General features: G+C 42.6%; 1 protein-coding gene across 1 annotated transcript in view; it reads left to right on the top strand.

The window, feature by feature from the left end:
- The window catches only part of INIP (INTS3 and NABP interacting protein), a 12,934-nt gene extending 326 nt beyond the window's left edge, over window positions 1-12,608 (top strand). Inside the window, exons 2-5 of the mRNA XM_035309453.1 lie at window positions 462-547; window positions 6,485-6,587; window positions 9,102-9,192; window positions 11,911-12,608. Coding sequence (XP_035165344.1) covers window positions 523-547; window positions 6,485-6,587; window positions 9,102-9,192; window positions 11,911-12,006 — 315 coding nt within the window. The 5' untranslated portion in view covers window positions 462-522 and the 3' untranslated portion in view covers window positions 12,007-12,608. The remainder of the gene's footprint in view (window positions 1-461; window positions 548-6,484; window positions 6,588-9,101; window positions 9,193-11,910) is intronic.
- The last annotated feature ends 13,213 nt before the right edge of the window (window positions 12,609-25,821 follow it).

Consider the following 25,821-nt stretch of genomic DNA (forward strand, 5'->3'; position numbering starts at 1 on the left):
GGGGGGGGGGGAGATGTGAGCGGGAGAAACCATTTCGTGTAGGGCGGGGGAGGGAGGCGTGAGGTGAACGGGAGAGACTATTCCCGACGGCGGGGGGGTAGAGGGGGGCAAGACGGCTGCGGGGGCCCGCCCATCCCCGGGGGGGGGGGGGGGGGGGTTGCCCTCCGCCCCAGGGTTGGCCTTAAAGGTTATTCATAAAACGTGAATAAAAGTTCAAAAATTGAAAATAAATAAATCAGCCGCGACTCACGTTGTTTTGGAGCAGAAAAATAAAATGGAGCAGAACAATAAAAACAGCTAAACATTTTCAGCAATGCATTGTGTCAGGGTAGTGCCTCTCCACAGCTGAGGCACTTGTGGAATCCATAACAAAATAAAATCCATAACAATAAAACCCGTCGCAGAACAAAATACAAACTTTTACAAAGTAAACCGACCTCACATTGTGCCTGTTTTTCCAGAGATCTGTGGGGTCGAACATTTGGACTGCCACTGGCCGAAGGTAGGGCTGGGAGTTGGAGGATGGCAGCGAACCCCTCAGGACAAGGTAGGTTTTACCTCAGGTGCTGGACAGGGAAGGTGGTGGGCAGGGAGTCAGTGAGCTCCTGAAACCTCGACTTTTGTTCGTGGAAAGAGCAAAAAAAATAAGTGAAGGAAGAAGGGCTGGGTGCTGGGACTGAAAGCAGCAACATGAGAACAAGCATTCTGAGAGAAGGCATACGTTAAGTGGTTGTAAAGAGACAATGGGTGATCCAGGAACTCTGAGTTTCTGGGCACCCCTTCACATTTGTCCCATGGCTGCTTACTGAGGGCTGCTCTCACGTAAAACCCTGAGAACTAACTGTCTTGCAGCTCACTGACGGCAAGGACCAGCCACAAGTCCCAGCTGTTCCATGTTGTGAGGGGAGCAGCAAGGCCCTGGTAGCAGTAGCTGTCAGGTACGGACAGCAAGCTGGCCTAAGAGGAGAAGACAAACAAAATCATGGTGATTCCCATGAAGCGATTCTTCGTGTGGTGGGACATCTGCATTGCATCAGTAAAATCGTTGAAGGCATGGAAACGATCATCTCACTGAAATGCTGAGGGGTTGGGGAGAAGACATGCTTTGGACAATAAATCGAAAGAGGGACTTAAATCGCCCTCTAGAGGTGCTTTCTGGAAACCTTAGCCAAACTCAGAAGCTTCTCTCTTGTATGGAAAAGCTGAGGAGAAAGAAGGCTCTGAGGTGTGGTTCTTTAGGTGCAGGTAATGAGAAATAAGTCCAGAGTTCAGATTCCTAGTAACCTGAGAGGTTTTCAAGCCCTTTAGTGTAAGTATTCTTATCTGGGAAAGCAGTCCTACAAAGCTGGGTGTGATGAATTCTGGGGCGCAGACACTTTGAAGGACTACCAGGTCAATTTCCTTTTGTTTGGTTTGTTTTCTCAGTGCTTTCAGAATTTCAAAACAAGCACACAAGGAATGTGTTGGTCTGAAAGACATATTTTACTTGCTACTTGACCAACAAAAGGTAGCTTTTGTACAATTTACTGGCTTCTGTAAAAGTACAGAGAGAATAGTATTGCAAATGGCAAATAGTCGTCTCTTTGCACATTTGAACTCTGGAAAACTTTTTGTACACAATAATAAATCTTGCTTTAGTTTGTAAACACCAAGTGAGCATCATTGCAAGGAGTAGAATGTTGTAATATAGACTTAAAAGTTGCTTTTTCTTAAATGTGTGAATTTATAAGGGAAGAGGAGAGGATTTTAGTGTGAAAGTGCCTTGGGTTTGCTTCCCCCCAAATTCCACAGGCTTGTACGTTGATATCCCAAAGTATAAAAGATTCCAACGGTCTGTCCTTTAGAGACTCACCAAATTAATTGTTTAATTATAATATGAAAATTGTTTTCACAAAGCAGGCAAGAAACACGACTGATTTTCACCAGCTAAATGAGCCTGTAAAGAAAAATAGAAAGGCAAAGGTAAATATGTTCAACAGTTCAAGGCCTCTGTGTCTTTCTCCAGGCCAGATGCAGTTTAATAGTGAAAATGAATGAGGCAAACACTTTGTTTTCATCTTCCTGTATGGTACGTATACTGCTGCAGTTCAAGCAATTCATTCTGTCATTTCCTGCTTGGACAATTGGAAGAGGGGTTTTCTGAAATGCTCCTTGGAAGAGCTGTGAACTTGCTTAGGTTTATCTATAATTGTGAATGAAACACTAGCCTTATACACACATAGACTGCACTCAGAATTTTTTGTACTGAATTATTTCTTTCCCTCTAATCAGGACTGGTATTATCTTAGATGAACTTGATACAGCTTAGTGATAATTGCAGTCTCAGACTGCAGAGGTTAAGATTTTTTGGACTGAACTTCCTTTAGCTCATTGGTCTCTGTTGTGAAAGCACTCCGTTATTAGATCCTCAAAGACGAGGAGCTGCAGCTGTTTGGTACAGCAAAACCAGACAGGATTTAATGAAAGCCATACTTCAGGGTTTTAGTACCACATTAAATTGATTACACTGATTGCATTAAACTGATTATGGCATTTAAAAGAAAAGGAAAGGCTTCCAGCATGGTCCATATTGTCCACAACAGGAGTTTGTAGACTGTAGTGGTGGACTTTGGTAGAAAAGAAACCATCAGCTTCTGATTGTACAGAAATTACTTTCAAGTACATGGTAATACAATGCTTCTGCAGTGTAACCTCACAGTACTTAGGCAACATACATTAATTAGTTTGCTATTATAATGCTTTTGTTTGTGCACAGCAAAGCCAGAGCTCACCTTGCATGCTACCAAATCAAAGACTTCACTGCATGTGTGAGCTCCCCTAGAGGAAGCCCTCAGAGCAGGGAAATGTCAATGTGCTCCAGAAGGAACTTTTGTTTAGGTCCCCACAGATGGAAGAAGTATCGACCCTGCTTTAGACAGGGCTAAGCTCTGGGGAGGAATAGTTCTGATATAATGGAAGAAACAAGCCCTTGAAATAAGCATAGAGTTGGAAGCTTCAAGTTGTAAGAGTTCTGCAGGATCTCATTCTGTCCTGATGGTTGTTTACTCATTTGGCCTAGGGGTATGCAAGCACGTTCAGGTAACAGGTAACGCAGCCTGAGCAGGCAGGTTTGGCATTCTGTTCGTTGAGTCCCTGTTAAACAGGAAGATCATGGTGTTTTGCTTTGGGTTACGTCATCTACCAACTGTTCTGCTCTGCATCTGAGTCTGATCTGCAGGATCACAGAACATATAAAACAGTGCTTGATGTCAGAAACACAGATGTCACAAATAACAGGTTTAAACTTTGTCTGGTACCTTAGAGCTGCAGATCCAAGTCCTCAATTTGACATCCAACACTGCATCTGTTTAGCTGCCTTGAACAGGTTGGTTATCTGGTGTTTGGACTCTTGGGCCTGCAAAGCTGCAAACGATATTCATGCACTGCTCAAACTGGAAATAACTTTTCCCTGTTAAGGGAAGCCTAAACTTAAAGGTTTAGTAAGAGTTGCTGTGTTTGAAAATCTGCTTCTTTTCGTAGGTGCAAGTCTGGTCTTTACTGAGGATGGCTTTTTTTTCTTTTAATTTGTTTGGCATGTCCACATTATTAGTACTAGAAAGCAGAATGGGTGAATAAAATCTGCACATGCAGCACTTCTTTCTATACAGTTGAAGTAGGAAACTTACATAGCTGTTGCGAGTTGGTCTTTATTGAAGCTTTAGGGTTCTGGGCAGGAAAGAATCTAAAGGGAAATCTCTAATATATTGTCAGATTTGATGAATGTTTTTGTAAGGATGACATTTTTTCATCACTAAAATGGATTTCTCATGTCCTGCCCTCTTGATTGTTAACTTTTTAATGAGCCGGTTTTATTTTGCGTTATAAATAACTTGAACATACCACCTGTAGGACCCTTGAATTATTAGCTTAGGAACTCTAACATATACGTGTTGGATGTATCCCTACATTTCCTCAAGTAGGCTTTTTTCTTCTCATCATTAACAAATTCTCTTAAATGACTTCTTCAGTACGGTAGGTTGCTGATGGGTGCTGTCTGAGTGTTAGAGCAACAAAAAAAATACCGCAGTAGAGGAGGAAAGGTTAGAAAAAATATTTGGGCTTCTGAATCCCTCGAGAGTTTCTGGCCTATGATACTATAGCAAGACTTGCACTAAAATGGAAGATCGTGATGATCTTGCTTGGTTTCTGATCATAGTCTAAAAAATAGCATTTAAAATTCTGTTAAATTTTTATTTTTACATATGTCTTAAAGTTTTCTGAATCATACCATCTGCTTCATGATAAAATGTAAGCATATTTAGTCTTTATTTTTAGCTGATAGTCATGTATATTAAAAAGTGATATTTTTTCTGCCTCAGTCACCATATCGTTTGACTTTCAAGCTTAGATTTATATATTTCAGGATAAACTAGTGCTAGCAGAAGGCTGCTGAGCAATATGTCAAGTTTTAATCATTTTGCCTGATACGTAGAATGAACATGCAGACATAATGATTTTAGCTCAGGCCCACTTTCTTGTACTCCAGTTGCCCTACTGTCTCCAGAGTTTATGAAAAGGAACAGGCTGGGCTAGCTGCAACTCAGAAGTGTTGAATCTTAGCTTGTTGGCAAGATATCATAGCTGTTGCATCTCTTGGAGCATGCATCCAGCTGTGTTTCAATGTCCTGAACTCTCAGTTGCAGGGTGATCAAAGAAAGATCATGTACCTTACCTAAAACACAGAGAATAATTGAAGACCTGAATCAATACAGTTACAAAACAGAGAGAGTTTAAGTGGGAATAATGTAACACGGAAGGAGAGATGGACAAATGTGAAAATAGCAACTAGTTACATTTAAGTTAAAATCTGTTAACAAATGTAAAGATGATTGTGGGCAATCTTGCATAAAAGCACAGTAAAAAGTAATGGAGTGGCTCAGCTCCTTTCAAGAAAGCAAGGATCAAGAGACACTGACTTGTAGGGGTGTGTATGTTAGGCGTAGTGAAAGGAAAAGGTGAGGGTTTAATAGCAAGGCAATAAAGATGCAAATTATTATTTAGGGTAGAAGGTTTCTACTTGATAATTGTCTCCTTCACTGAGGCATGCTGATAAAAGAAATATTGGATTATGCAATAGAGCAGCAACAAAAGATGTCTCAAAAGGAATGAACTTTAAGTGGAGGTACTGCAAATACATTTTAAGTCACTCTACATTAGTATGCTGATACTCCCCTTAAGAGTTACTCATCTGGCCTTGCTAACAGCATGTGGGCTGCCATTTTTTTATTCATGTTAATGCAACATAGCACCCAGGGTGGAGCCCCAGGGCATGACCCACAAGTTTCCAGCGGAAATTACTTTGGCTTTTTGTACAGAGCAAATAAAGAGAGAGCTTGACCCTTACACCTACTTTTTATGATATTGTAGTGGCTTGGTATTTTAGAGACTAGCAGCAAATTAGATAAAGAATTGTCTACTTTTTGATATTAGGAATGATACTAGTGACACGGGCCTGCAAAAGTTCTTTCTGTAGCTGTGGCCCGCAGTCATGCTGCTGTACATGGCGTACTGGGCCACGGCAGGCACCTGTATATCTAGTTTATTTGGTAGCTACAACATGGTTAATTCTGGGATACAGTGAGGTCCTTTACCACATAAGAGTCCTGTGTAAGTATGGCTGTTTGGCCACATTTTTGTTTAAAGACAAGGTCGAAAAAGCATAAATGGCAGCCATTTTAGGCATTTTCTGAATTCCCTCAATCACTCTACTTCCTGACCCCTTCTCTACAATACAAGGTCCCTTTCTGATTTCAGAGAATGACATGCCGACAAACAAAGGCCACTTTCTTGTGTTGTTTACAGACAATATAATTTTTCTTCTCTGATCTAGCATTGTGGGCATTCTCCAAACTCAGGCTAAGGATAGTTTGTACATGCAAGGACATAAGTGTATTAAAACCTTTCTCCATGGATTGAATAGCAGGTTGTCACTTTATGTGCAAGCACATTTGCAAGCTTATTAGTGTTCTCATTCTTACCTGTTACTTATGCAAAACCTTTACTATAATTTAAGTTTACTGGCATGAAAATTAGTCCCTGTGAGTATATTATACTGGTATCATTCAGTTGTGCTTTTGGTGACTGCATTCAAATCTAGAATCTGTTAAGTTTGCCTTTCCTTTGAAAAGGAAGTTATTTGATCAGGTACCATGGCCATAGCCCCAGAGGTGGCTTGGGAAGGGGTAGTAGGATCTAGCTTGAGGTAGAAACCTGTATTTTAAAATGTATTAATATGTATGATATCTCAAGGAAGCTATTTCATTATAAAATGAGGAGATGTAAATTAAACATATTTATTAATAGCCTTTCAGATGAGAGCAAAGCTTTGAAGATTAGTGTATTCATCATAGTGTCATATTGTGCTGGATTTTTAATTCACCATGGTTAGAGTTGGACCATAAAAATGAAGTAAATCTTTCTAATCTTTTTCTGTCATTCTCACCAGGTTTCCAGAATAAAAATAGGGTTGCAATCCTGGCAGAACTAGACAAGGAGAAGAGAAAGTTACTTATGCAAAACCAGTCTTCCACAAATCACCCTGGAGCCAGGTATTTTATATTTTTTAGAGTTGTTCAGACATCACTGGTTAAATCAAAGGGGAAAAAAGAAATAACAAGTGAGCTGTAAACGTGTATAAACACTTAACAGAAGTGTTTGTTCTCCATGCTGTATAACTAGTCAGAGAGACCTTGCACACTAAGAACACATTAATATTTAAAAATTTTTACAGACCTTGAATTTTGGCTTACTTAATTTCTATTTGAGAGGAGGAGAAACAAGTACACTTATTCAACTGCATTGAAGTCTACCTTAAAGAAGACTTGGGGAGTAGGTACATAGAAAGCATTTAATTATTAAGCTAAAATGCTCTAAGGAATGCAGATAGCAGACCATTAGTATCAGGGTATTGTGTTTTTAGAGGAGAATGCTTATGGCAAGGAGTGAGTTATCCTTGAAACTCCCTGCATGCAAGACAGAGTCAGTTTATATTACTGCAGATCTTTTTGTAAAAGACACTGAGCTCTAAAGATAATTCGACACCATGAGGTGTAATAATCTTGAATTTAGAAGCAGTTACTGGAATATCTCTAAGAAAAAAAAAAAAGGATTTTGGTCTTTTTCAGTAACTAGAAAGTCATACACCAGCTTACATGGAGAAATGGAAGTGGTTGTGCTTTAGGGCTGGCATGAAGCACATGCAAATGCTATGTTCTAGATGCAGCGTTACATAGGGCATCTATACAATTGTTAAGACATTCAGAATGCAGTCTGAGTGCTGCTTGCTGCTTTTCTGAAGGAGATTTTAGGTCATCTTTAACTCCTTCATACTGTCCAAAAGTGTGCAAAATATGTGAAGCTGCCTCAGTTAGATCTCTTATGTAACTCCATATGCAGGTACTACTCAGGCACAGCTGCTGATTAGAGAGGAAGTACAGATGCTGACTCTTGGCAACAGCATTTCCACACTTAATCACAAGTCCAGCAGAGTTTCAATGAGTGCTTTTTTTTTTTTTTTTTTTTTTCTTTAATTAAATAAAGTATATGCTAGTGAGTGGAATTAGAATCTAGAATTTCAAAGGGGTACAAACTAGCAGTCAGACTTTCTGCTTTGCCATGTTGGGGTGATGCATGGATTTGAGCAACTGACAATTCTATGGCAGGGATCTTGTGCTGTGGGCTTTAAGCCACAGAGTCATCAGAAGTAAGACTGTGGAATTTCTGTAAATTTGGCAGAGAAATGGTTGATGTATGTAAAGCACAGTAGTGGCACAGTCTGTATAAGGGTGAATGAGTTACCGGTCTCTAGCCTTAGTATATGGGAATCCTCTATCAGGATTCTCTAATCCTCTATCTATCCCCTAATGCAGAAAACATTTCTTGAAAAATGTCAGTTTGTGATGAGGTCTTAAGATTATCTACAAAAATCATATTGAAAAGTTAGAGGATACAGAATTAAATGCAGCATAAATACCTACAAAATAACTGTAAATTTTACATTTTAAATAAACCAGCAGACTCCTATCTTAATATTTGTCACAAAATATGTTTAGAGGGCTACTACTTAGCTTTCATTATGCATTTAGGTCTAAGTTTAGCTAAAGGTCTTTTCATGACCATGGCTGATTTTGAAAAACTGATTTAGTAAATCAGCTGTGGACATTGGAACTGCTAGGAAAAATAAGCTGAAGAGTTTCCTTGGATCCCTTGTCCTTCCTGCTTTTGTCTCTATGAGTGAGCAGAGCTGAACTTCTAGCACCAGTCTCCTGAAGCAATTTGAGAGGTAGTTGTCAACTGCCTTGCAATGCAGTTCTGATGGCAGTCCACACTGATTTCTATCTGGAGGATGACTGCTCATGTTAATTATATATAGTGGGTTGGGGGAAAGACTCCTTTTAATTTCTTCTTTTTGTTTAGCAAGGTGTACAAGTCTTAAGATACAAAAGAAAAGAAAGCATACTTTGAAACTCTTAATTTAAAACTTAATGTACACTGCACTGGGATACATAAGCAAAATCTATTGCAGGTATCATAAGCTATAATCAGGGGATCATTATTTCAGTATGTCAATAGGAAGCTTTTTTTACCACAAGCAGTAATCTGGTGCCCACCTGCTGAAGAATTGGTTTTGTACTGAAGACTGCAGAGCTCTTTTTAGTGCTTCTGTTTATCAGAGTTATTAGGACAGTTACTGAGTGGCTGAGTAATGGTGAAAACACAAAGCTATAGTTTTAAAAATTACTGACATAGTTGAAGGTTGTACCCCACTGACTTCACTGGGACTCCACCCATGGGTGAAATCCACAACAGACTTCAGAACTGTAAGCCTTCCAGGTTTAGCTTGGCATCAGTTGTTTTTGCTAGGCCAAATGATATGACACATCACTCCATTTTCTCTTTCTCGCTTATGTTAACAAATGACAGTTTCCCAAACAATAATTAAAGGCATACAGCCATAAGCCAAGTAAATCCTGAGCTGCAGAAGTCGTGGAACCTATGTCTGGAATGGTAAGGACAATTTTATCTGAGGGTATGTATCATACCATCTTGTTCTTTTTTTGCAGCATTGCACTTGCAAGATCACCACTAAACAAGGATTTCCGTGATCATGCTGAGCAACAGCACATCGCAGCACAGCAGAAGGCTGCACTGCAGGTAAGCTGGTACAATCAGCTTCAGTTCAGCTTGGCTGTGTTTTAGATACTCATCCTTATCGAGAGCAGTCCTGCTTTTCCTCACCTAGAGAGAATGAAAAAACACTTTTAGAGGTTAGGTTTCACACATTTGTCACAAGTGAAGTTTCATCTTATGTTATGATACATCAGTCTATCAGCTGTTTCTCCCTTGATATGGTTTGGGAATGTAACCTGTAGTACAATCATAGATCATAGAATCATAGAATATTCCAAGTTGGAAGGGACCCATAAGGATCGTCAAGTCCAACTCCTGGCACCACGCAGGTCTACCCAGAAGTTTAGACCATGTGACTTAGTGCACAGTCCAAACGTTTATTAAATTCATACAGGCTTGGTGCAGTGAGTACTTCACTGGGGAGCCTGTTCCAGTGCGCAACCAGTAAAAAATCTCCTGATATCTAGTCTAAACTTGCCCTGCCTCAGCTTCACCCCGTTCCGGTGGGTCCTATCACTGGTGTTTATGGAGAATAGGTCACCCGCCTCTCCACACCCCCTCACGAGGAAGTTGTAGACAGCGATGAGGTCCCCCCTCAGCCTCCTCTTCTCTAGGCTGAACAGGCCCAGTGACCTCAGCTGCTCTTCATACGTCATCCCCTCCAGGCCCTTCACCATCTTTGTTGCCCTCCTCTGGACACTCTCCAACAGTTGAATGTCCTTTTTGTACTGTGGTGCCCAGAACTGCACACAGTACTCAAGGTGAGGCCGCACCAGTGCAGAGTAGAGCAGGATGATCACTTCACTTGCCTTACTAGCGATGCCGTGCTTCATGCACCCCAGGATGCGGTTGGCCCTCCTGGCTGCCAGGGCACACTGCTGGCTCATATTCAACTTGCTGTCAACCATGACCCCCAGATCCCTCTCTGCAGGGCTGCACTCCAGCATCTCGTCACCCAGTCTGTATGTACGGCCAGGGTTGCTTTGTCCCAGGTGCAGGACCCGGCACTTGCTTTTGTTAAACTTCATGCAGTTGGTGATCGCTCAGTTCTCCAACCTGTCCAGATCTCTTTGCAAGGCCTTTCCATTCTCGTCCGAGTCTACAACTCCTCCAAGTTTGGTGTCGTTGGCAAAGTTGCTCAAAACACCCTCCAGTCCTACATCCAAATTATTTATAAAGACACTGAAGAGGACTGGCCCTAAGATAGAACCTTGAGGGACCCCACTAGAGACCTTTCGCCAGCCTGATGTGGCCCCATTTACCACAACCCTTTGAGCCCTGCCTGTTAGCCAATTGCTCACCCATCATATGATGTTTTTGTTAAGCTGTATGCTGGACATTTTGTCCAGTAGGAACCTATGGGAAACTGTGTCGAAAGCCTTTCTGAAGTCCAAAAAGATCACATCAGCTGGTTTCCCTTGGTTGACTAGATGGGTGATCTTACTGTAAAAGGAAATCAAATTTGTTAGGCAGGCCCTGCCCCTTACGAACCCATGTTGGCTGAGACCAATGACTGCATTGTCCTCCAGGTGCACTTCAATAGCCTCAAGAATCATCTTCTCCATAATTTTACCAGGCACTGATGTGAGACTGACAGGCCTGTAGTTGCCAGGGTCTTCTTTCTTACCCTTCTTGAAAATTGGCACAACATTTGCCAGCTTCCAGTTTACTGGATAGATGTTCTGTACATCTCTGTCAAGAGTCAGTTTCATCAGATTTACAAATGTCTCGTGAATTGTAGGGAGAACTAGTCATACTAGTCATGCTTTTCACTGTCTTTCTTGGCTCCAAATCTAGCTGTCTTCTCTATACCCCTCACCAGGTACCTGAAAATGGCCTAAGATCTCCTCTCAGCCTTCTGTTTTGACTACATAAACTCAGTTCCCTTATCTTCCCCATGGATGTTGAGAACTCCAGCCCTCAGCCAGCTCTTTGGCTCTCTGTTGTACTCCCTCCAGCTTGTGTCTCACGCTGGAGAACCCAAAACTGAGCACAGTATCCCAAATACAGCCTTGTGAGTGCTGATCAAAGGGAAATAATAGCTTCTCTTGGCCTGCTGGCTTTGCTGTTGCCAATGCAGACCACTGTGCTCGTATCCTTTGGTATAGGCACACTGTTGACTCAAGTTATTTTGATATTCACCAGAGCTCTTCTCTGCTGGTGGAAAGAAAGAATATGCAGGCCATCTAGCTTATGGGAGTATGGTATTTGAGCTGGAAAGAGCTGTATCGGATTTCACAAAAGGTTATTTAGAGCCATAAGCATCAGGTTGCCTCCTCAGGTGTGCAAACATCTGTACATCACATGAGCAGAAGGCTGGTGTTCCAGGATGTGTCTGCTCACACAGCATTTGTACATGCATCCTCAGCTTGTGCAACACTGCTGATGCACACTTCTGGTATAGAGTCATCATATGGGGCATCCATACCAAGACCTGTAAGTTGGTTATGGATGGGAGTGGAAGTGTGGGGTCTCTTAGGAGAATGTTCAGCAGTTCACTTACCAGTGTCCTCACCACTGTGGGATTTCCCAAAAAGGGCACAGCAGGGAATGTCCAAGTTAATACCTCTGATGGGCCCTGTTCAGATGTGTCTGATCTAAAATACTGTTCTTGAATTTGGATATCAAGGCTGAAGAGCAGGCTGGAAGAAAAAATTAGTTAATGCTGCAGAATCTATGAAGTCTTGAATTGTTAGTGCTGCAGGGAGTTATGCTTTAACAAATATTTTCCTTTTTTTCCAGCATGCACACGCACATTCCTCAGGATACTTCATAACTCAAGACTCTGCATTTGGAAATCTTATTCTTCCGGTCTTACCTCGACTCGAGGCAGAATGAGTGATGCTGTTTCTCAGAACTGCCAAGTCTGATTTTGACAATAGCAGGAATTGTTAGACCTTTTAATTCATTTACTTTTGTATCTCAAATACTGCTTCATTCTGGATTCTTGTTGTTGCCTTGTGGTAGTATGAGCTCAAGTAATGAAAAAGCAGTGTTGTTGAACAGAGATTTTTGTCCCATATTTCTGTTCCTTTGTCAAGTCAAAGTCAGCCATAAGACTTCCTGGGTGTGTCAAGTGCGTGGCGCTTGCGCACTTCTTCCCTGTTTCTGTGCTTCCTTTAAATAAACGTTCAAACCAGGGTCACCAAAAGATGGCTACTTTATCAGCATTTGTGTTCTTTATTATTGCGTATATTTGTCTTAATGAATTATAGAAAGTCACCTTTGTCTGTCAAAACAGACATGAATTTATCAAATGCATCAGTTGGTCACTCTTCTTTGCCATATACAGGGACATTATCCAGTGTATTGTTTGCTGTCATAGTGTTCCCTGGTCTTCTCAAGTCCTTAGATATAGTGTGCCTGCCTCTTTATTTTGTGAACGATGAAAATGAATTGAAGTCACCAAGAAGGGAAAAAAGCAATTGCTTCAAACAGTCTTTCAACAGACAAAATAAAAACCTCTTAATTTCTCTGGACATTTCAGATTAAATGTGCTGTGTGCCAAGACAATTCAGTTCAAAATATCATAATTTTAGTCATGTCCTTTTCAATACATGGTGTATTTCATTTCTGTTTGTTTTCTTCCTTGCAGTTTTTTATCTGTGGTAGCCAATTCTAGCTCCATGCTGTAAGAAAATCTTTTTTATCTTATTTTTCTAATTGTGGTTATGCTACCAGTATAAAATAATGTACAGGGAAAAATAGTCCTTACATAGATGTTCTTACATACCTACAACTTTATTACTAAAGTTATACTCGTACCTTGATTGCTTTTCCTATGGAGGGAAGATTTAAAGAGAAATTAAATGAAAACCAGATATCAGAAAGCATCTGTTAAATTGACACCCATCTGAAGCAGCTCAGTCCTGTGCAGAACCTTAGCTGTCCCATCTAGTTTCTGGAGTTGTAGAAATAATATCAGGAGCATGGACAGCACATAAAGTGTGCAGGGAGCAGTTTGCAGATATCCTTATCGGCATTCAGGGTTTCTTGGTTTCTTGTTTCCATCTGCAGGGGATTGCCTGAACACAGTGAGCATTCGTGAAGTACAGGCAATATTAACAGTTCCATTCCTAATGTGTAAGAAGACAGAGTAAGGGGCCAAGAAGTTGGTGCAGCTATGAGGAAAACGCCACCACTTTCATATACTTCAGCTGATGATGGAGCTTTACAGAAGCTGTGACATACTTAAACCTGTTTAAGAAGGGGAATCTTGTGGAGGAGGTCTGAGAAAGCTTAAAGATGTGAAAATTTAGTATCAGCTATTCATATTGTGCTTTTTGAGGGGTCGGTTACAGTGAGTCATGGGAATTATGATGGGTTTGTAGGCAGTGGAGGAAAGAGTACTGTCATTTCTGTTTTCAGTGGTTGGTTCTGTGTAGCTTTTTCTTTTTAATTACCAAGAGTAATTTCACCACAAAACTGTTCTGACTACTCAAATTATTCTGTAGTGTGAGCTGATTATCTTAGATGCTTTGAAGAAAAAGAAGTGGAAATCTGTGTACACAGAAGAGGATATATGAATCAGTCCAAGTTTGGAAACATACAGAGGTTAAAAAAAGTAAAGCAGATACAGCAAGAAGTTTTGATTTTAGTTTTTAGTTGAGTTTAAAAGCAGGCTGCACATTCTACATTAAAGGAGCTTTTTTGTTTGCTTGAGAAAAGTAATGAAAGAATGCTTTCTCTAGAAACAGACATTCAGTGCTATCACATTGAAGGACAGACTCTCAGCGTTGCTGCACAGGCTGCATGTGATCCAGGCAATGATATAGCAATGATCCTTCTCCTTTGTAAAGCTCTAGTTGCTCCACTGAAGTAGTTTAAACTTGCCAGCTGTGGTGTTTTCATCTTATGTACTGAAAGATCTACTTTCAGAAATCTAGGGCTTAGGCTCATAGGTATGTGAAAGAGGGGAAAAAATGACACAGCTTTTGTAATATTTTTAAGTTATAATACCAAAAATTATTCTATGTAATCATGAGGGACTTAGTGATATATCTAGGTATAATTAGCTGTCAGATTTACAAATGTTGTATGTGGAAGCTTCTGTCTTAGAAACCACACTCTAGCAATTAGTGTCAGATGCATCAATTTGTCTTGCCACACTCACTTTTTCTTTTCCACTGTTAATTAGTATTAAAATGATTAATCTATCCCTGTACAGTAGTCTCAGCTAAAGCTTTTCTCCTGTTGAAATTGCATGTTCAGATGCAAATCAGTAGTAGTTAGAGTATACCTGCACTAGGGAGAGCCTGCAATACCTTTCTTCTAGCAGTGTCCATTAAGTCCGTCCATAAAACCAGAAGGTTTATAATCCAGCACTGGCCGGTGTGCAAAAGAGTATTTTAACACGTGTAATCATTCAAGAATCATTTTATTTCATTTACTACAATAGTAATTTGCCTTTCCAATGAGCACAGATTGTTGGTGTAGTCTGTCTAGAGCCCTCGTATGCCCCAGATGCTGGGGTAAGAGTGGGTCCCAGTACTGGGGACATCTTACACTGAAAAACAACATGGATAAGATGACCTTAAACACAGTAAGATCACACTTGCTGAATGATGGAACAGAGCTGTTACATGTCAAGAACAGAAATAGGTAAAGAACTCAAAGATGAACTGAAGCACTGAAAGAACTGAACCACAGATTTTTCTTCATCTCTCTCTGTTCTTCCTTTGACTAAACATCTTTCCCCTCCACACCCTTAATTTCCATATTTAGACACTAAAATCACTTATTTTCCTACCATTACATGCTCTGGAAAATGTTCAGTTTTTACACAAGCAGCCTGACCTGTATAACCACACATGGTTTCAGTAAGATCTTAGTTTCCAAATCTTCCTTGTATTTTCACTCTGCTGATCTAGAAGCACTGTTATGAAACTAATGAAACTCTTAGTATTAGAAAGAAATTATGCCTCCCTGATAACACTTACGGGGAATTTCTAGTTGCTTTGGTGTGTGTACAATCAGTTAAATGCTAATTCTGTCGTTATGGGCAGTCAGCATAGGAGAAGCCAGCTGTAATTTGTGAGCCCTGTGAACTCAAGTTTGGTGCCATTCTGTTCACGCTGAGAAGTCCCGTACAAGCTGTATTCATTGGAGGTCTCTAGTCTGGTATCAGATTGCCTGTGTCACTTAAAGGCCGGAGCTCATTTCACAGAATTAGAATATCCCACCCGTATCCCACGGCCCTGTGGACAGGAACATCACTACCTGCTACTGGCAGCACCCACAGGCTCTGCCCTGAGCTCTGTTTTGAGGAAGAGCAAGATACTGCCTGTGGAATCCTCATGGATTTTGTGTTTATTTAATGAAGGACCAGTGCAGCCCTGCTAGTGGTGCCATTGGGGCAGCCTCTTTCAGGATGCCTGCAGGACATCTTTAGGCTGAAGTCCATCACACGGAGCTTCCTGACGATGCAGTCTGTTCACATATGCTAAGGCCAGCAGGTGACATGCAGCCATCTATGAGTGGGAAATCTCAACTCCAATAAACGATTGCTTATCCAGGCCTCCTGTTCAGTAACAGTCTCCAGGCCCTGGTCAGGAAACTACTTACCTCAACACTGATAGTAAACGAGAAACATGTATTTTCTTGTTCCTGTGGCTGCTACTTTTCAGACTGTCTGAGCTTCCCAGGGGAGTGTTGTGCATTTGATAAATATTCTCATTCTGTGCTGGTTCTTTTCAGACCATCTGAGAAGGCAAAAATAAACCCCAGACGGCAAGGTTCACAACTCAGGAGCAGTCAGTGCCCCGATCTGTCCAGGATTAGAGGTAGAGCCCAACCTCCATGGCACAAGGAGAGCGCCCAGATTCATGCTCACAAAGGCAGCATGTCCTCAGTCTCCTCTGGCAGAACTCCTTCCATTTGGATAAATGATGAAATAACCTTCGGGACAAGGCCCTGACCCTGGGGCTTCCACAGGTGAGAGGCTTCTCCAGGTGAGAGCCAGACCCACAAGGTCACAAAGCCAGCTTTGCTCCAAGCCAGGGAATGAACAGCCATCTATCTAAACAGGGTCAGTCCCTTTTCAGTCCCAAAGAGGAAGGTTGAGAAAGGTCGATTAGAAAAATGCCTATCCTATGCTAGTGAAATGTTGCTCTGCATGTTCAGGACAGGTGCAAAGCCAAACTGAAATGAGAAGAGGAGGATACATCTCTTCCCAATAGTTCTGAGGAGCGTAGTATTGTAATACTTGGGAGTATGAACTTGGGAGTGTTCAGTATGCATAGTACACTCCCATAGATATGTCATTATAGATCTCTTTCTCACTTCTGATACTCAAAACAATGCAAGCCAATGCCTAGCCTCCTCCTCCTCCCCCTCTTCTGATTTTTAATCTGTTTTTCTTTCCTACAAGCTATTTCCTGCAATGTTGATTTCAAGTGGCAGAGGGGAAGCATACCTATGGGATTTCCTAACACATACAGTATAGTGTAAATTATACACCCTTCGATCTGACAGCCAAACTGATTTCAGAAATATCCCCATAAATAATATTTACAGTGAATTACCGAATGTACCTTGCAGTCCCCATTAATATGACAGCTTTTTGAAACTGAGATCATTTTCATGAGGAACAAAGCAAACACTGTGAATCACTGCTGTGGTTCTTACCAGTCTGACATATAATGTATTATTTACAAGTAAATGTTAGCTTCTCTGTGTCTCATAATGTTGTTTTTTCACATAACAGCTGGGAATTGTATCTTTAATTCTTTTGTGTTCAGCACCTGAATTTGGGAGTGAAAAGAATTTAAGACAGATAAGGCAGTAATCATCCCTTGGTGACTTTGAGACACCAACTGCAGGTAAATCTATTGAGAGATTTTGCTCTCATTAGGAGTCAGATGGTGATCAAGAATTATGCACATGGTGCTCTGCTTTATTCTAACCTGGCAGGGGAAAGGTGGGAACTTCTGATCTTGCAATAGGGCACTCCTTGCAGAAAGTTTTTCTTTTCTAAGTGCAGACCACCTCTTTGCTCGTCCTCTCCCCAGGTTTGTGGGAGAGCATTATCATGCAGCAGCTGTTGTGCTCCTCACTTAACAAAAGCATAAACTGAGCTACAAAAAGGGGAAGTGCTTTGCCAGAGTCATCTACTTATGCATGTGCAAGGCCCAGGTGAGAAGCCAAACCTCCATGTACCAGGGGCCCTGTCCACCACCTTCTCTTTTCTCTTCTCTTCCCTGCAGTATGTGCTGAGAGTGCCAAGTGTCTCATTGGGTTGTTGTACCTGTTCTCCAGACCTGGCAGATCTGGTAATGTGCCTCAGAAATAAATAAACTTACCCCCTGTCCCCTGTATCCTCATTACTGCACACCAGACTCTTTGCAGATGAGGAGTTGTGCTGGTGCAGTTATGCCAGTATAATATCTCTCAGCCTTCAGTGAAACCAGTCCAGTTCATGTTGACTTCATGTTTATTTCATCTTTCATCAACAGTGACGCCTGGAATGCTAAAGTGGTCCTTACCTCCACTGTATAGCAGTGGAACTGATTCAAAACGTGCACCTGAAAAATTTCCATTGGGCTTTCTCTGAGGACATAGCTTTTTAAGTCATAATATATGACACCTTTCTGTCTCTCTTAATGGCACCATTAAAATTCACGAACTAAACCTCCAGGACTGTATTAAGTTTCTGCAGAGCAATGAAAGAAACGTTTTAAAATACAAAAAGTACTCTAGCATTTCCCTAGATCACCATTACTGTTCTTGAGTGGATAGAGCTGATGGAGAGTGGACAGAACAGCTGGGCGCCATTCCCTCTTTATTAGTTATCTTTGATGTTTGTGTCTCCCTGGAGAAATGGGCTTGGTGTATTTTGCTTCCACTAGAGGGAGATGTGCACAAAGAGTGCTGTGATTTTGCAGGTCTTTGCTATGAAACTGTGTTGCTGCTGGTAAGAACCAGCACAGATTTAGGAATAACTACAGTGCATTTTCTGCAGGTAAAAGTAATCAAAGAATGCCATTTAGAAGGCACTTTAAATAAGATGTGAAATAAAATATGAGAGACTTGGGATTTCATTTTACAACTAAAAATATCAAATTTCCAATGAAGTTACTATTCAACCACAAAATGAGGTCCTGTTTTTTTTCCAGCTGCTGATAACCCTGTAGATCAGAAATGGCCAGATGTGATTCTTACAGGCATGAAAGGCTACTACTAGAAACAGGCAGCACTGGTGCAAGGGTAGGGGAAATAAAGGCAATTAAGGATCCCATGGACACGTAATACACATTTAAGGTATACATATGATATGCATTGACTAGGCAGCGTTTTATGAATAGCTGTGCGTTGATGTGCTAGAGGGTTTTAAAACACTTACTAGAGGGTTTTTTAAAGAGCTGGCATGATGTACTTGCTAGTTCATATCTAGCATATGTGGCCTGATTTATTTTATGTATTAGAGGGGTAAAGGCTGAATTATTTGCCAAATGAAGAGAGGCTATGTGAGAAACAAAGTTGTGCTTTTGCAATAGAAGGTGTTTTTGCAATGGAAAACTACACTGTAGTGTACTACACACACACATTTAATTACATCTGTGTCTGTCCATCTGTCTACTGGCTGATTTCCACTGAGTGAAGACAGCAGCATACCTCTTGATGCATGCAGGTTGCTTGCCAGTTTTGCTTTGGTGCAGCTTTTTGTTTGGCTGCAGCTTCCTGCCTCCTCACTGAGCTCACAGTGGACAGTCCTTGGGCCACCTTACTGATGCAGAAGTGGGTGCAGAGAAAATCTGAAGAGCAGCATCAGCAAGAGCGAGGGGAAGGGGGTTCCTTTCATTACTGTTCTGCTAAAGTATTAATTGTGATGCCCTTCTGCAGTCAGAATTCTATCTTCTGTGCATGTGTATAGGCAAGTTGGGTTCCCAACCAGGTTTGCAGGCAGTGGAAAGGGCTGATAATACCTTTCTACTAAGCCAGTAAGACAGTATTTCCCTGACAAATACCAAGTCTGTAATAGTGACCACACACCTAGGTAGATGCTAAGAAAAATCAGATTGCCTGTCCACAGCATGGTGGCTGGGGCAGCACAGCCTAAACCATCTCTTAGGAGAGTTCTTTCTTAGACCTATGACAAAAAAAGAAATGCTCTGGAGAACTGAGACAACAGAGTCTGAAATCCAGACCAGCAGATCATCCTGCGGATTCTTCACTAACTCACCATGAGACCTCCTGGAATACTGTGGTTTGAATTGTGTGATGTTAGTAAACAGAAAGAAAGAGGAGCATGAGTGAATTCTTCCCTCTCCTTCAGAGATGCTTTTCTCATTTTTTCACTTCATCCATTATTATATTAAATACGATAATTCAAGGCCAGACTTGGTGTTCCTTAGTCCATGTCCATGAGGTGTTATTCTCTTTGAGTGCGGCAGCACATCTTGGGAAGATGTCTAACAGCTCTTGCAAAGGTGTGGCTGAGGGAGCACACTTGCAATACTGTGAAATAAGTAGGGCTTGGCTACATCTTTTTACAACTTTTTGCCTGAGCAAGCCAGCTCAGGAGGGTCCTACAGTGACAAGTGTTCCTGCAGGTGGTGCTGGAAATGCAGCACCTGAGGGATTCCTTCCCGAGTTTGCCCAGACAGCCACATACATCTCCCTTGTGCCAGCGAGTGGAGCAAGGGCCATCAGGAGCTGTGCTGGCAATTGGGGAGGGCAGGCACAAGGAATGAGAGCAGCCAAATGCCAAATGAAAAATGTAAAAGGGCGAAAAGGATGTGGTAGTAAGAAATTGTGAAGGAACACTGAAGGCAAAGGATCTGTCCACAGCTCCATTGCAAGACAGAGATGATGCAGTTGCCTATTTGGGGCCTGAGGAAGGACTGGTAACTTGGATAAGGAATATAAACACATTCCCTGTAGTCAGGCATTTGATACAGGCACGACTGTGATACTGAATGTGTCACCTTGTCAAGTACTTCACAGAGCTTGACAAGTGACTTTGGTTCTGTTCTGGCTCATAATATTTATAATAATATATTATAAAGCCTCAAAAAGTGAAGTTTTGTCTGCTGAGGAAGTGCCAGAGGCTTCAGTTCTCACGTATGATGGATGGTATCTTTGTTCACTCTTTTTTTTTTTTTTTTTTTGGCTGTGATCCTTGGATAGTTAATACTACTTGCCAGGGTGTTGAGATGACATTTCTCTGGTTATTACAATTTTGATTTAAGCCTCAGGAGAGAAAGGAACAAGTAAGGCCCATTTTTAACAAACAAGTAAAGCCTGTTTTTGCTTAAATGCTTTTATGTTTGCAGTATTCTGAGGGTTCCTGAACAGGTGTTAACTTTTCTTGTTTGTTTGTTTTATTTTTATAATTACAACAGATTACCAAACAGATTACTGATCCTTTCTGGGGGGAGGGTAGGGAGGGATGGGTCTTTCTTGCCTGTGCTGAATGATTTCATATTCTGTATGTAAACTTAAGTATTTGTGGACTCCCTTTGGTGTGACCAAAGCTGCATCATCCTCAGTAAGCCTGCTCTGCTGACTCTTGTTCTGTTTTTCCATCATTCTATGTTGCCTGTGACTCTAATTCTTCAAGATATTTAACAGGTGCTTAAATGAGTTGCTGGATCAACTCACGTATTTATATTTAGGCATGTTTTTAAGAGTCTGGATGAAGTGAAGCCTTTAAAGTTTAGCTGCAGTCAGCTATTTTATTTATTTACTTTACACTCAGAAGAAACACTGCTCTTTGCTATTTCTTTATCAGAATGAAAATATGGAAAACACGGTTCAGGTGAAGAGAGATAGTAAGTCTAATAAGAAACACACTGTTATGATAGCACAAGTTTTCTCTGTTATTAGTTTTGATGACTGCCTGTTAAGGAAACATTGCTTTCTCATAAGATAATACGATTTTTGCTTTTCCAGAAACGCATGGGGAAGAACTACATGACTTTATAAATAGCAGAGCACTACACTTTTACTAGTATCTTATATATTGGGTTTACGTGGCAAGGTTTTGGTAGCGGGAGGGCTGCAGGGGTCCCTCTGTGAGCAAAGCCCACCAGCTGCCCCATGTCAAAAGGGACCCACTGGTGGCCAGAGCTAGGCCGTGAGCGGTGCTGGTTGGGCACTAGGAGAGCAGATTGAATAAAGGGAAAATAACTGCTGTGCTACAGCAGATGGGAGAGAGGGCTGAGAAATGAGCGAGAACCAGCCCTGCAGCCCCCACAGTGAGTGCAGCGGGAGGGCAGGAGGTGCTCCAGGCACTCAGCACAGGTTCCCCTGCAGCCTGTGGAGAGGCCCCTGGTGGAGCAGGCTGTCCCCCTGCAGCCCATGGGTCCCACATGGAGCAGATCTCCACGCTGCAGCCTGTGGAGGAGCCCCTGGTGGAGCAGCCTGGAGGAGGCTGTGGCCCATGGAGAGCCCCCTGCAGGAGCTGCAGCCCGTGGAGAGGAGCCCATGCAGGAGAAGGGGGTCTTGGGGGGAGTTGCTGCCTGTGGGGGACCCATGCTGGAGCAGTTTGCTCCTGGGGGATGGATGGACCCCGTGGCATGGAGCCATGTGGGAGCAGTTCCTGAAGAGCTGCTGCCTGTGGGCAGCCCCCGCAGAATTAGTTCAGGAAGGATGACATCCCGTGGGAGGGACCCCATGTGGAGCAGGGGCAGAGAGGGGCCATGAAGGAGCGGCAGAGATGAAGTGTGTCAGGGACTGACCGCAGCCCCCATTCCCTGCTCCCCTGCTCCGGTCAGGGAGAGGAGGTAGAATAGGGTGATTGGGGGAAGGTGTTTGTAGTTTGTTTCCTTTGTTTCTCACTTGTCTAGCTTGCTAGTAATAGGCAATAAATTTTACTAATCTCCCTACTCTGAGTCTGATTTGCCCATCATGATAATTGTTGAGTGATCCCCCTGCCCTTGTCTCAACCCTTGAGCCCTATCCGTCACATTTTCATCCCTTTTCCTTTTGAGGAGGGGGAGTGAGAAAGCGGTTGTGGTGGAGCTCAGCTGCCCAGCTGAGTAAAAGCACCACACCTAGGAACAGGGACAGGGAGATGGGGCCGCCCCTGACGTGTGATGAGCGACCCCTGATGTGTGGTAAACCTCCTGTGCTGCACGTCCTCCTTTCTCTCTTCTGTGTCTTTGTGTTTTTTCTTGCTCCTGAAACAGGCTGAAGCTTTGCTGAAATGCCAGGTAATTTTATGTATATATAAATAGATGCATACTCTATTCTAAACATATGATTGATATGTATAACCTCTCATAAATCAGATTGCTGTTAGAGCATTGATAATCTTGTAATCCATAAGTATTTGCCATGCCAGAGTATTCTTGACAGTTTTTTGGAACATAGAGTGATCCCCAAACCCTGTCTGCTGCTATCTTGCTGATGTCCTCAAATCACCTTTCTACTACCACCAAATGCTACTGCTGTGACTTTTAAACTATTTCCTGTTCCCTGTTTCCTAGTACTGTCTGTAATAGCTCTTAAATATATATACCTGTATATTTGCCTTATAATGAAAGTATACTTGCTAGTGGTGATTTGGTTTGATTTGCAACAAACAGGAATCTCTAGTGAACAACACCTTTGTGTCCGTGTGTATTATGGAATCCTTTGAGCTCTACTGTGATCTTTATACACCTGCAGGACAGGTGGCTCCCCTCCTTTTTGGATCGTGACAGTAGGTGTTTAGGCTTTCAGCCAAGGGTATCACGTAAGTTCTGGGCTTCTTCATGACAAGAAGTGACTCGCTACAGCCTGGAGTCTCAATTCATCGTTTTGACTCCCAGAGGGTGGAATAGAGAATGCAGACCAGCAGCAGAGTCCCCCACAGATTCTCATCTGTTTCTCCAATCTAGTTAGAAAAGCAGAGGGATGTTCCTCTGGTTCTTGCTGACAGTCTTTTACCTTTGTCCAATTTACCATCATTTGTCCCGTTGCCTCTATTGCAGATACTAACCCATTTTAACTGCATCCACCCTTGCCCAAGTCTGGTAATTCTGGTAAACCTGGTTCTTGCTCTAGGCATGCAGTTCTGTCATAGTGGGCAGCAGCCCAGTCTCTTTGTCAAGATCATTTTTTTTTTTTCATCCAGAGTAAACAAAGCATCTAACCACTGATAAACGTCCGTCCATACTGGATCATATGCTCTAACTATACCTCTAAACATCCGTAACACCTTTCCTGGATCTTCCCGTAACCGCAGCATCTGTTACTGACACACCATTCTATCTGCCATGCTACAAGGCACGCGCACACTATGCACTGCCTTCGCAGCACATGAGGTGGGTGGAGACAGTGTGAGCTCCTCCAAGAGAGCTGGCAGAGCATGATAAGCAGCTGGGGGTGCAGAAAGGGACGGAGAAGAAGAAACCAAGGCCATAGCTGCACAACAGGAGCACTGTCAGCATTAGCAATTGCTTGAGTTTGCGGAGAGAAAACAGCACAAGACAACACCTTCTTCCTACCACTGTTTGACTTACTTTATTTAAATTAACTGTTTTGGTTCTGCCTTATAGTTCTCCAAAATGTCCGTATTTACCAATAGACCAGCTGGGCAGGAAATTGGTCCTCTGATAATAATCACAAAAAGTTTAGGTGATGGACGATAAAACTGCCAACTTGTGTCCACCTTTGGTCTGCAGCACCAAATGTGTTTGTAGTGGGCCAAGCTGTTTGACACAGTTCCACTGCCTGTCTCTTAGATAACCCCATAGTTGCCACCAGTTTTATTACAGGTTTTTGAAACTTTCACTAGTGGAGTACCCCTCACTATACCTTGTCCCATTTCCAAATTACAGTAATTTCAATTTGCCACCATGTTATCTCTTTACGGTCAGACCTGGTGCCCTATGAGAGCCAGAAAACAGGTGAACTCACCCAACCCCGAAGACTGATCTTCTTCAGTAATTAACTTCACAACCTCTGCAAAAATCTCCCGTTCTCTGGACAGCACAGGACAGCACCTTTGAAAGTGCAGAAAGCCTTACAAACTGTGGTGTCACTTCATTAATCCAGAATGGTATGAAATCTCCATGCATTGCATTTAATGGAGCCTGAAACATATTTTCAGTACCATGCTAAAATGAATAATGTTAGGATTTAGATACTAAGTTGTAGTTTATCATGCAGTCAGATACCTCATCGCCATCTTTGCACACACAACTAGCAGTTGACCTGGAGGATCCATATCTGCCAGGCCAGGGTGTACTGGGTGTGCATGGCAAGGTTTTGGTTGTGGTGGAGCTGCAGGATCTGCCCAATGCCAGACAGACAGTTCTGTCTGACTCCAATGCACCTACTGCTGCCCAAATATGGGCCCAGCAGAAACGATGACGGTACCTCAAGGGAAAACATTTAAGAAAGAGTAAAAAACACTTTAGTAGCTGGGACGTGATTAAGAAAAATGAGAGAGAGACAGCCCTGCAGCCCCTAAGGTGAGTGCAGCAGGAGGGCAGCAGGTGCTCCAGGCACACAGCAGCAGTTCCCCTGCAGCCCATGGAGAAGCCCCCGGTGGAGCAGGTGGATGTGGCCTGGAGGAGGCTGCGGCCCATGGAGAGCCCCTGCAGGAGCTGCAGCCCATGCAGAAGCAGGTTTCCTGGCAGGAGCTGCAGCCAATGGGGAACGCACACTGGATCACCATTTTCCTGAAGGACTGCACCCTGTGGGAAGGACCCATGCTGGAGCAGGTCTTGAGTGGGTCGCGTTGAAGCAAAGAGAAAACATGAGGAGGAAGGAGCAGCAAAGACAGAAATCATTACAGACTGACTTCAACCTCCACTCACCATCCCCCTGTGCTACATGGGGGAGAAGGAGGTAGAAGGATCAGGAATGAGGTTGAGCCTGTGGAGAGTGGGAGTTTGGAAAGGTGGTTTCAGTTTTTTTTACTATCTTAATCTACTTTTAACTGAGAGTAAAAGTAAGTTAATCTTACCCAAGCTGAGGGTGTTTTGCCCATAACAGTAACTGGCAAGTGATCTCCCTGTCTTTATCTCAACCCAGGAACTCTCCCATCCTATTTTCTCACGCTGTCCTGTTGAGAAGGGGTATGAGAGAGCAGCTGGTGGGCCTCTGGAAGCCAGCCAAGGCCAAACCCACTGCACAGGAAGGCAGTTACACAGAAGAGGCAGAAGGCAACTGCGTATAAGCACCAGGTACTACTGCTATGCCCAACCCAGAGACCATGACCCCGCCTGGCCCCACGCACTGTACACACACACAGCAGGACATCTAGGGTGAAGGGAGCTGGGGGAGATGCTTAATGCAGCAAGCTCAGGAGGAGCTACAGACGGGACCAATGCCTTCAAGTATCTAGTGGTAAGGTATATGGAAAACAGGCTATTCCGGGGTTGCACAGCAATAGGATGCAAGGTAGTAGACACAGGCTGCAACACGAGAAATACAAAAAGGACATTTGCAACAACAACAAAAATCCCATGGGAATACTCAGACCCTAGAGGAGGTAGTGTAGAAAGGCTGTGAGATCTCCAGTTTGGGGAACATTCAAAACTGCACAGACCCTGAGCAATCTGACCAAAGGTGTTCCTGCTTTTAGTGAGGGCTAGGACCTGACAACCACCCAAACTGGAGTACCACCAACAGCACAAATGGTGGGTGGTCTGTAAACCCAAAACTGAAAGAGAAATGTTCTGCTGGCAAAGTACACAGTCTAGGGATTAAATTTTATTT

Source organism: Oxyura jamaicensis, chromosome Z (genome assembly GCF_011077185.1).
Source record: "Oxyura jamaicensis isolate SHBP4307 breed ruddy duck chromosome Z, BPBGC_Ojam_1.0, whole genome shotgun sequence".
Classification (NCBI taxonomy): Eukaryota; Metazoa; Chordata; class Aves; order Anseriformes; family Anatidae; genus Oxyura; species Oxyura jamaicensis.